The 12,311-nt window shown below is 45.6% G+C and overlaps 1 protein-coding gene across 2 annotated transcripts; it reads left to right on the top strand.

The window, feature by feature from the left end:
• The first annotated feature begins 1,158 nt into the window (after positions 1–1,158).
• On the top strand, positions 1,159–3,135 carry gemin8 (gem (nuclear organelle) associated protein 8). Of its 2 annotated transcripts, none has more exons than XM_079236707.1 (4): positions 1,159–1,191; positions 1,433–1,491; positions 1,762–2,095; positions 2,244–3,135. In XM_079236707.1, the coding sequence occupies exons 2-4, from the start codon at positions 1,489–1,491 to the stop codon at positions 2,501–2,503; spliced, it is 597 nt and encodes a 198-aa protein (XP_079092833.1). In that variant the 5' UTR covers positions 1,159–1,191; positions 1,433–1,488; the 3' UTR covers positions 2,504–3,135. The 2 variants fall into 2 exon arrangements, with proteins under 2 accessions (XP_079092833.1, XP_079092832.1); XM_079236706.1 differs by lacking the exon at positions 1,159–1,191 and adding an exon at positions 1,223–1,256.
• Positions 3,136–12,311: the final 9,176 nt, after the last annotated feature.

The raw sequence follows: 12,311 nt of genomic DNA, 5'->3' as shown, positions 1-12,311 counted from the left end.
TAAACCAGAGTCTACAGGTCAAAGACTTTGTCACTGGCACAATCAGATTAGAGTTCATCTCCGCCTCCTACAGCATTGTGTTGAATAAGTTAATCAAGTGGCACCCCGCCCATTACCTACAGTGTTATTTGTGTATTTGTATTTTCCCTTGTTTTAATTTGTACTTTGCACTTTAAGCTTCATATTCTGGATGAAAAGTGCTCTATAAATAAATATCTTATTATTGTACCTCTCATGATCTCATAGTATTTGATGTGTCTTTAATTGAGCTGAATGAAAGAGGAAAGTACCACCATCTTCATATGAGGTCATTGTTTACCTGGACAATAATGAATAAATAAGTACAGCAGGCTTCACCACAAAGCGCTGAACGATTACTTACACAGCAATAATGTTCAAATAAGTAATATACACTCAAATAATCCCTGTTCTGGAGAAGAGAAAATACTGATTCTATTGTGGGAACTCATCCATTCAAACATCAGAGGAGGAAATGTGTTTTGAAAAGGCACATCTGTCTTTTTGCATTTCCTCTGAAAGCTTTGAAGCCTCGAGCCGAAGCGTGACCTAGATATACAGTCAAACATGTCTCACAGCACTCAAACACTCTTGTTGTATTTAATTCAAGAGATAAAACCAGACACATAAATATCTGGTGCTTTTGCAAATCTTGGCCTACTTGAATTTCGAGCTAGGTGCAAAATATTTAAAATGGAAAGAAAAAAAAAAAATCTCAACTTTCCTCCTGAAACAATAAAGTAAAAGAGTAAAAGTGAAGCCAAATCCCACAAGAAAATGAACTATATTTAGACACATTTAGAGATTTGGATGAAGAGATATAATTCACCTTTGACCCTCATGGCACGTCATATGCAGACCTTAGAAAACTTCACCCTAAAGAAACATTTTAAACTCATTTAATTTTCGAAACTTCTCAATTAAAATAAAAAAAGACAATAAAACAAGGTATTGCACTGCTACTCCTATTTATTCCACCTTTATAATGACCCAGGTTTCACTCTTTCAAGCTATTTCGCAGCTGTCCAGTATGTGACTCTCTTGCATGTGCGCAAAGTGTCCACCAGGTGACGCCACTGTGCCGGAATTGTATTTAGCTGTGGCACAAAGGCTGCTGGGAAATCATTGTTTCAGGAAGCAACATGAGCCGCGAAACAAGTTGAGCTCAAGCAGGTAAATGTTCGCGAAATAGAGGCGTTAGCATGTAAATACAACGTATGTTATATATAGATGTTAATGTAAGTTTAGTCGCGCGGTGCTCTCGTGGTGCTTGGCATCCATTTTTGTTTTCAAGACGTTAGCTCACGCGTCGTGTTTTAAAGTCGTATTTTAACATTTTAAGCAGATATTGTTAAATTTGACTCTTCATTAACTATGTGTTGGTAATAATTATTTATTTATCTTTATTTTTCAGAATTGGCTGGTTTGTTGGTGGAATACCGTGAGCAACGTTAACAGGCGTCTTCAATCATGGTAAGGCAGCCGAGAAGGTACAATCTTAGCGTTTTTATAATCTCATTTAAGGTGTTCTGCAAGATAGAAGAGCAGCAGATGCCCTTTTACTGAAACCTTTTAGGACCTGACACATTTCCCATCTTGTATGTGCATTTAAGTGACAGCTCATTAAATAATAATTAGTCTTATATAAGTTAAGTGTGCAAAAGGGCCCAGTTTACCATCTGATTTCTATATAAAAACACTGAAACTAAGCACAACAACTGTGCGTGTCTTTCTCTTCTGCAGGAGGACATAAGCACCGTGAAGTCCTGGTTCACCAGCCCCGTGTACAGCCGCTACTGGCAGCACTACCAGCAGGCCATGGCCTGGCACCAGAGACACAGGCGGGCCTACAGCAAGGCCTCGGAGGCGGCCCACGGCTACGCTCGCGGCCAGGAGCAGAGTCACGGCAGCCAGCGGCAGCGCTACGCAGACTGGAACGCAGGGAAGGACGACAACGACAGCGAAGACGAGGAGAGCAGCTCGGACAGCGAGATCGAGTGCGACATCAGCAACATGGAGATCACCGAGGAGCTTCGGGACTACTTCGCCCAGACAGAGAAGCACAGAGTGGAGCTGAGTAAGAGGACAGGGGTTATTATTGGCAATTCTTTTTAGGACTAGAGTGCCCAAACTCCCTCCATCCCATCAGTGTATCAAGGAAATGAGCTTTGCTTAGTGAAGCTGACTTAGACTGCCTGCTTTAATATGTTTTCTTGTCCTTGCAGAGAAGCAGCAGGAGCTGGAGGACGAGCAGCACGAAAGCTACGTGCCGGCCGACCAGGACCTTCGCAGCGTCTCCTGGCGAAACAGCGCCGCTCCTCCCTCGGACCGACCCGGCGAGAGACGTGGGTCGGAGATGAAGAAGCTATACGGCAAGGACGCGGCCAAGATCCTGGCCATGGAGGCGGCGATGCAGCTCAATTTCGACAGAAACTGTGACCTCAAACAGCCCAAGTACTGGCCTGTCATCCCACTGAAACTGTGACGGCTGCAAGCGGTTTGATTTGGAGGAAATCCCTCCTCTGATCTCCCGGTGTGACAGCAGCTTTGTGGCGTAATGGATTGTGGCCGTCGCTGATGTAGAACTAATGGTGTGGGTTAGCTGAGGGTTACAAGTTATTTTAAGCGCACAGAAAAAAGTTGCACAAATTAGCTGTGCTTCTGCTCGGCCAGGCGCGAGCGTCAGCTGCTGCTCTAAATGAACACTTGTGATTTTGATGCTGCACACAATTTGGGATGTTTTTGTAGATTCACACTTTTACGGAAGGTATTTTATCCCAGGCACTACGTCGTCCTTCCAGCATTGTTTGTGCGACAGAATAAAAAGGCGTGTCTGATGTTCGAGAGGTGCAGCACCTGTAGGCGATGTAAATGCACTCAAACGTTTCCCTCTAGCTTCGTGAAACGTGTTCGCCTCCTTCCTCGGTTCCAGTGCAGAAGCGTTCCCGCATGGCTGCGTCTGATATTCCACTTTCCAACAAACACAGAGTGATTTGTTGTTGTTGCTTCTAAACTGCGTCTCTCTGATACCGACGTTTCATCGGCTTCAAAGCCGTTGGTTTGGTTTCTCACGAGGGACGTTGACTATTCTCTTTTATCTCCTGCTTCACCACCCAGCCCTCTTTTTTTTTAGACTGAAGGATGTATATTTTTATATAAATTCTGTTTATAATAAAGTGTTTTCGGTTTGGATTAAAACTGCTTTGTCGGTGGTGATTTTATTTTCCTCTCTTTGTAATGAGTCTGGCTCTTGATTAATATTAATACTGCTTTTAGGCTTTTAGGCTGTGCATTTCTACACCCAGGGTATTGTATTTTTATTAAATTAGCTTGCACTAGATTAGAGCAGTGTCGAGGAAGGCTAACTCAGATATTTAAAAGTAAAAGTACCAATAAAGCAACTCTATCAAAGTCTTAAAAGTACGGCGTTTAAACCCTTAACTATGCATTACAATCATGTGTTTTTTTTAATATAAAATATAACTTGCTAGTAGTGGTAGAATATGTTATTGAAATGTAGCAGAGGTACAAGTACAGTGAGTACTACTGCATGTAAGGAGTTATAGGTTTTCTAAAATGTATTTGATAAGAAACCAATAGTCATTAAGAGATCTATTCAAGTATTGGTAAGCAAGAGTACACGTTGCAGGAAACATAAGTCCTGCTAATAATAATAAAGTAATACATCATTACACTGCATCTAACTGTACTTTGGTTTACAAGCCTCTATATATGAACATTGAGTGTTTTTGCATTTCACTACCTTCCTCCAATAAGGACTCTTGGAGGATTAATGAAGCCAGATCCATTGCTAGACTCAGCCGTGACGTCACATCTTCACCCCCGCATTGCGCCCCCCCCCCCCCCCCCCCCCCCCCCCCCCCGTGATCCCATAACGGGACGTCCACTTGTTTGTCTGCAACCCCCCTCCAAACAACCTGGTGACTCCATCTGGACCAGCTGGATCATGGGTAACGACCTGTGTCTGCATTTATTTCGCAGTTTTACTGACTTTTGCCTCAACAGAAAAGGAAGTGACTTCGCTTTGTGTTGTTGTTGTTTTTGTTGCTTTGCTGTTTATCTCCTTGCAGCAGCTGCGCGGACTTGTTCTGCTTGCGTGCGCTGCGCGTGATGCCGCGCGCGTTTGACTCTAATTTGCATGTCTGCAAAGTTTAAAAGGCTCAAAAGAAAAGTGTTCACGTTCACTTCACTCTGATGTTCTTGCAGGCTGTTTTTCTTCGTCAGTAGATCACAGTTACTCTTTGGAGGAGCTCATCTCCAGTTAGTTTTTGGACATCATGGTCAGTTTCACGTATGCGCCATTACGCCATTACGTGCACGGTTTTCTGTAACTAACTGCGCGTGTGAGAGTGAGTCCCTCTTTGTGTAGTTGGCTCCTTCAACACTGATGAATGTCAAACTGTGCCAGCAGCAGAAAATCCCTTTTGTTCACGTGGATAGAAAAGTGTGTGTGTGTGTGTGTGTGTGTGTGTGTGTGTGTGTGTGTGTTTCTTGTCACTGTACAGAGCATTTCACAACTTATTGCATGCATTTCCCAGACTTTTCTTGACGCTTGCAAACTTTTTTAAACGTGAGTTTTACCTGAATATAACCAAGATAATCTGTCCTGTATTTTTTGGGGATATTTTCAGCCAAACGTCACCACTATGGAGGTAAAATGTGAGCTTGGCTGACTATCCGTCCCACGTCAAACTCCTCATGAGAGAGTTGAGTTGATTGGATTAAGAGGGAGTGATCCGCTGTCTCACTGTGGATTAAACAGGCTGGACAAGGTGAAACGTGGAAGACAACGTCTGACGCGCTGCAGGAAGTTGCACATATCTCTGTTTTTATACACGCTTTGTTCAACCAGATGATATCATTGGGATCAAGTCTCTTCATGCAAGAGATACATGAGAGTAAAGCAGGAGGAACAAGAACATATCAGGGACATTTAGACTAAAGTTCCCAAATAAAAAAATTAGTTACCTATTGGGTTTGTGGATTTATTACATGATTTAAACCCAAAATTGGTTCAGTTTTGAACCTCCTCCAGAAATATATATAGTGTGAGATCAAACCAGAGCAGGACATACAAACCAAAGGTCATACTCCGGCATGTGTAGTAAACATTATTAAAAACAGACGGATGTTGACATCCACAACACCAGTTCCTCGTGCATGAAAAGCCGAGAAGGTGAAACTAAACTGTAAAACGTGTGGTTGAGCTCATGGAGGCAGATGGCAGAAGGGATCGCCACTGGTCTCCACTTTGTGGTGGAAGAAGCGATCAGACATTGGCAGTCGGTCAGCGTTGAAACCGGTAGCGTTCATATTGATCTCATTAGGCCTCTGATCCAACACAGACAACTTTAAGTTCTCTCTCTCTCTCTCTTGCTCTCTGTCTCTCTCCCACTCACAACATCTGTTTCCAATAAGGCGGCGGTGTATCGCCTTCAGGCCGGTGAGAAGTTGAGGACAGACAGGATGTAGTAAGTGACATGATTTACTGCGATGGTGGAAGCGCCATTGTAAACTTCTCCTCTTTCGGCTCCCCTTGTTTCGTCCGTTATTCCCCCCAAATCATCATCGTCAGCCTCATCATCCCGTCTTTCATCTGCATCTGCTCCTCTCGTTGTCTTCATCGCTCTTCTTTCCACCCCCCCCCCCCCTCTCTGCTTTCTTTCCTCTCCTCCCCCTCCTCCTCGTCCTCCTTGGTGAATTCGCTCTTTGTGCTCGCTGCAGTTTCGTCTCAGTGGATGTGTGAAAACTCATCTCCTCTTGCATCCTCTTGCATCGCTGTGTACGCTGATCTGCAGGACGGAGGCTGCATGAAACAGCCGTCAAGCAGGCAGACTTCAAAGGCTGCAGATATTAGAGGATTGTTTTATTCTGAAGGAATAAATGATCACTCAGCTGTAAAAGAAAGGAGAAAGTGGAACGATTCACTGACCTGATTAGAACAACGGTGTGCCAACACTTAAACTGCAGTAATGGTGTCATAATAACTGAATGCAAACCATAATTATTGTGTTTTCCGTCTTTTTGAGGTTACAAGTTGCTGAAAGCTGATATCTTTAGGCTGAAACTCAAATTCTGCATGAACGTTACTTTGCTGAATCTGACATTTTGCTTGTGTGTGTCATGTGATGAAGTATATCTATTATAGAATACATGAAATTAGCACCGGAAATTAAACCAATTATGTCTCAAAAACCTCCATGTGCACAGCTGCAGAGCACATTTTGTGCATTAACATTAATTATGAGTTGACACGCGTTCATATGAGAGTTGTGTTCAGGCACACAGCTGCTGTGTCTCCGGGGCTTCAAAACTATCTGAAAGTGTTCATTTAACTCTGGTGGTTGTGAAGGAAACGTCAGCGCTGACACAACTGTTGATTTTACACGCTGAGAGTCAAATTAAGACTGACAATTGGCAAATTTGGGATCGGCTGCCCTGAGTGTTCTGTGATTGTGACTGACGGAAACCAAAAGAGAGGCGGGACATGTGTCACATGAGGTTACGGATGAGGGAAAAGGGTTCAGTAAAGCCAGGTAGGACCTGAACTATACTCTGCTGCAACACAGCTAATACGCTCCAATGGTTCCTCCATTTAGGACTCTCAGTGCTGCAAGGAGGACTTTCCTTTCGCCAAACGAGGAAGTTAGTTTCAAATAAAAAGCCAATGGGATTTTTCCATTTTGGGGAAAGGCTGAAGACAGACGGCTCTACTATGAAAGCTAGTGGCTGACAGATGAACAACAAAAGTGATGAACTGTTTCCGTGACAGAGGGCATCGTTCTTTGTTCTCCTCTTCTCCAATCTCTCCAGCATTTTGTGGTTTTATTGATCCCTTTTAGGGTGCGATGGATCCAGTGTCCAATCATATCAGAGAAACCTACAACCTGATGTCCAGACCGTTTTCTCTTACTCTAAAATTATTTGTTTTCATCTTTTCCCCCCGTCTTCTATACGTCTTATTGATTTTGCTATTGATTTTATGTCCTTTGCTCTTTTTTTTTAAAGATTTTGAAAGGTCTTTTTTTGTTTTAGCTCCACATATTTGTGTGCTGCCGTTGATTTGGCCTGACAAGAGGCTGCAGAAGAGACTTTTCAATATGTCACCCACCCACCTCCCAACCCCAATATTTGCTTTCACATTTAGTCTGCTAGTCCTTGTCCCGAGCATTTTATTCTCAGCACTCGACGGCTTCTCTGATGTGTCAGAATCGGTCGTCGTCGACGAGGACCTGTTGCCGTGGCGACGCGGCGATGCACAAAGCTCCGAGGCGGGCGTCATCTCAAATCTAACAGTCGTACATCTGATCACACGGGACCACAAAAAAAGAGGCAAAATATGAATATATATTCACACACAGACATTCTCCCTCACCTCCCGCTGCCGCTCTGCCACCCCTAGAGTGATAGTGATGTTGATGATGATGATGATGATGATGATGATGATGATGAGTGACTCACGGTGTGCCACTGCAGATGGAAGCAGCTCTTATCCCACATCACTGCTGGCGTGTGCGCTGCGGTTCGGTACAGTAGGTCACAGGTGCAACAGTTCCTGAGTCACATGACTCAACAAACAGTCATGTGATGCAACCAGGCAGCCGGGGAGTTGGGTGGGGTGTGTGTGTGTGTGTGTGTGTGCGTGTGTGTGTGTGCAGTTGTTGGGATGACGATGACAACACAACATCCTGTGGAGCAGACTGTGGACCAAATCTGGGCCAGCGGGATTAGCGGCTCGTCGGATAAATTGCTGAACGAGGGGGCGATGGGGGGGATGGGCGTGTGTGGGCGTATATGTGTGTGTGTGTGTGTGTGTAGAGGTGAGTGTAGGTTAATCCATCCGTACTGACAGGTGTCAGATGTTGTAAAGAAGGTGAGATGCTCCTGCACTTTACTTCCGGTGGGCGTTCGGTTCGTGTTTGCACATGGCCGCTAATGACGGTACACATTGAAGCTTTGAACTTTGCAATCGCATGCAAACTCAGTTGCACCCAGGGGTGCAGGTGTCTCAGGCAGCACAGGCGATGACGAAGCAGGATGGGAGTCGTTTGCATGGATTTGCATGAAAGTTGCTCGCGTGCCGCCGGGAGGAAGACGTGACGAGAGACAGAAAGAAATGATGCATTTGTTCGGAACATTCCTTTAAAACAAAACAAAAATAAGTGTTTTTACGCTGATGCATTTAGATTTATCTCGAGATGGACTAACCTTTGTCAGCGTGCGACGGTTTTGTTCAGGGATGAGAGTGAAGCGTCTCCTTGGCGACCGGGGGTTGGGAGGGATGGGTGTGGAACTGGGTCATCGTCACCACCACAGATTAAAGGCCCGGATCTGAACACACTCGTGTTCCCCAAAGAACACGCGTAGACACTTCTACAAGCGCACTATTTCTGAAAGAGAATTGAGAGGAACTCTTCAGGTGAGAGACGAGACAGCGCTAGGTGCTTCGGCATGGCCGCCCGCCAAAGGTTTCCCTTTTAGAGGGAGCCAGAAGCCCATTAAAACAGCAAGGATTAGACCGAAGCAACAGCGGGAAGCTCATAAAGCCGTCGCTGAGACACTGGGTGTGTGTGTGTGTGTGTGTGTGTGTGTACCAGCGTCCTTTGTATGTTTACGTTTGCCCAAGTGATGCCCTGTTTCCAGCTTTACTGATAACACACTTCTGCTTGACTCAGGGGGCGGATGAAGCAACAGCGAGACGGATAGAAACAGACCGGGTCAGACCAGGAAGTTTGGGTGTTTATCCGCTCTCACGCAAGCAGCGACTGTTAGCATTCCCAACCGAGAATAACATAACAAACATACAAGCAGAAGACATACAGCCCGTGTCTCTGACGGAGACAGACACAAACGCCTCTCGGCAGACGGCGGCAGTTTCCCGAGGCGTGGGACGACAGATCCTGTAGGTCACGGCGAGGTCAACCTCTGGGATCAGCGCTCAGAGCCCCGACAAAAGAGATGCGTAATGGTGTCGAGCAGCGAGCCAGGAAGGAGGTCAAAAGGTCAACGCGATGCCTGTAGTGAGGCTGAGCGTCCCACAGGAAACAGAGGAGACAGTACAGTGTATTTACACCACTTTTCATCCGTCCACAAGATGATCCTCCCCCCCGCTCAGGAACACATTGGCTGCGTGTCAAGGACTCTCGCCTTCAGCTGCGCTGGTCGTAGGCGTAGAAATTCTTTTTACTGATGCTTCAGATGTGTATTTTCAGTCAGTCCCTCGTAAATGTCTTTCTTGGCTTCTGCCTCTTGGCGGATTGGAGCCGCGTACGAGGACACACGAGAAGTTTTTCTCCAGGAACTGATAGCATCGCCTGAAAGATCTGAATTAGCGCAGCCTATCCGCGGCGTTAGACGTCTCCATGGCAACAGCAGAGCCACGTATCACTCTGAGATCGGAGCGCTCTGATGTTGAGGATGTGACCAACACAAGAGCTTGTTGTGGAAACCTTTGAAACGGAAGTTTGAAATCAATTTGAAGCCGCTCTTTGCAGAGGTGTCCAGAGACGGCTGTGTCCTCCTTTTCTCCTCCTTCTTCTTCTTCTTCTTCTTCTTCTTCTTCTTCTTCTTCTCCTGGCTGCGATGTCCTCGTTACTCAGGGACGACCCCATTTGGGCTCGACTATTTCTCTCCTCTGTCTCGCTGTAATGAGGGAAGACAGGCATTCGACAGGCCCTCCTGGCTTTTCCATTTAATGGACGCCAAGAGTTGTGGAGGCAGATAAGAACGCTGAGCCGGAGCTCCTTCTGAAGCCATTCAGGCTGAACACACTGTTCACACACACACACACACACACACACACACACACACACACACACACACACACACACACACACACACACACACACTTGATATGAGGAGCTGCATGGGGAGAAATCTTTTCCCCCTCTTTCAAATCTCTCTATCCATACATCGGCCGTGACACAATGCAGGATAACAGCGTGAGGGATTGCAATGTGGCTCGGTGGCTCCATCACTTTGATCCAGAAGGAAAAATGTCGACACTTACTGGATGGATTGACACAGAATTTTGTGCAGACATTCGTGGCTCCCAGACGATGTTTCCAAATGACTTCGGTGACTCCGCCTCTTAGGGCAACATTGCAAACATTGAACCGGCTCAGCAGCAATGTGTTAGCGCTGTCACTTCACTGTGTGCGTCGTGGCAGATGAGAAGATACATGAGACTAACCGAGGAGATGGGGTGCAAATAGAGAGAAAAAGAGGTAGATGTGTGTGTGTTTATATGAATATATATATATATAATACAAGTGCAGATTTATTCTTCTTTGGTAATGCTGCACAACATGTGTCTGTCAAAAAGTCAGGTGACTACTGGGATATCTTTTCATTATTGACGTATTCTGAGGACAACACACAGTGTGCGTGTGTGTGTGTGTGTGTGTGTGTGTGTGTGTGTGTGTGTGTGTGTGTGTGTGTGATGGTGAAGAGTGCCAAGGAGCACTGTATCTCATCTTCTGGACAAGTCCTTAATCTGTGTGACCCAGCAAGGGATTATGGGTGTTGTGGGAGAAAAGTGGGACTTGAAACTAACCCTTAAAGCCTAATAACTAACAGCTTGTTTGTTTGTTTGTTTGTGATTCATTCAGCCCTTTCTTTCTGCAGATTATCTCACTATAAGAAAGACATTATGCCATTTCCACCTGCCTTATTCTTCTTTACCCGCGAGGAAAGAGACACTTTACATGCACAAAATATTAAAGTAATATTTCTGAAACGGCCCTCGTTTGTCTTGTCTGTGAGTCGGCCTCTGGGTTACCTTTGCTTCCCACAACTGCACTCTACTTCTTCTCAGGTTTGATCAGGTTTCCTCGTGGCTCAATATCAGAGAGCCATTCAACTGTCAGAAAGTCAGCACGATGGTGCTGCATACAGAGCAGGCGAGGTGTTTATTTCAGCCCTCGGTGGGGTCACCTTTGTCTGCAGTGTGCGTGTGTGTGTGTGAGAGGGTGAGGGTTCCTGCACTGTTGTGTGGGCTGAGCTTTGTCTGAAACAGGGCCACGTGGGTCCGAATTAAAACCTTATTTAAGAGGATTCAGGACAGATGGCGTCCCATTGTTTCAGGACATTATTAGAAAATGGGGTAGGAACCAGCACCCCCCTCTTCTCTATAAACACACCCTACCCACTTTGAACCGGGGACTCACCTTGCTTGGTTTCTCATTGGAGTGTTGCACTCAGCCAATCAGCATCCTCGTAGGCAAACAAAGAGCCCCCTCTTAAATGAAGCCAGACACGTGGCTGTTCAGCATATAAGAAGCTCTGATTGGTCAAAGGTGATCCAATCAAAGTCAAATCAATTTAAGTGAAGCAGTTTTTTCATGAAGGGGAAACCAAGGAAAGTGTATTGAAGTAGCAAGAGGGGCGTAAAAACGACTATACACGTGTCACAATGCCAAAGCAGGAAACTGAGCATCCTCCTCTGTGTGTTTTCATTCTAATTAGAATAATATCTGGACAGCAGCGGAAATTAGTGTTGCAACTACACGGCCTGATTTGACCGCATTGGAACAAATACATCTAAAAGTGTTGATGGGTGTTGCACAGGCCATTTTGTCGTGGGACAGAAAGCTAAGAACCGCAATGAGTCCGCCCCCTTTTATCTTACAGTCTCTTGAAGCACACTATCATCTTTGTATTTCCCTCCCTCCGGCTCCTACCTTCCCTCTCTGACTCTCTCAACCCACCAGATGGAGAGGGGGCGGTGAGTGTGTGTTTGTGTGTGCCTGTGTGTTTGTGTGTATCCATGCATGCATGGTTACCCATGAGTTTGCATATTTACATGTCCTGTACATTTATTCCCTTACATCCTCCTCGTGCTTCACAGAAGCAAAGCACATGAAACAAAATCAGTCATTTCCCCTGCAGACCAGCAGACAGAGGAAGCCATAGATGACACAAAATGACAAATAAAGTGAATGAGCCTCCAGTCAAGAGAGGGTTTAGGGGCCAAAACGCGTTATCTGCCTTCATTTGGGGCTGCTAATCCGCATGTGCGAAATAAATCCAATCTGACAGCGCCTTTCCATCATGAGACTGGACTGTTAATATACATAGAGAGACAGAGCTAAGCTTTAACGGGGAGGAGGCGAGAGAGAGGGAGGGTGTGTACGAGGCGAGAGAGAGAGAGAGAGAGAGAGAGAGAGAGAGAGAGAGAGAGAGAGAGAGAGCATCGAGTCACCAGGATAGGCTCCACCATCCACAGACTGTAAGGTACAAGTGCCACAAGGAGACTATATTCCTCTAAAATA

This window comes from Taurulus bubalis (genome assembly GCF_910589615.1).
Source record: "Taurulus bubalis genome assembly, chromosome: 21".
Taxonomy (NCBI): domain Eukaryota; kingdom Metazoa; phylum Chordata; class Actinopteri; order Perciformes; family Cottidae; genus Taurulus; species Taurulus bubalis.
Note: the sequence above shows the minus strand (reverse complement) of the source record. Positions and strands in the feature narration are given on the sequence as shown.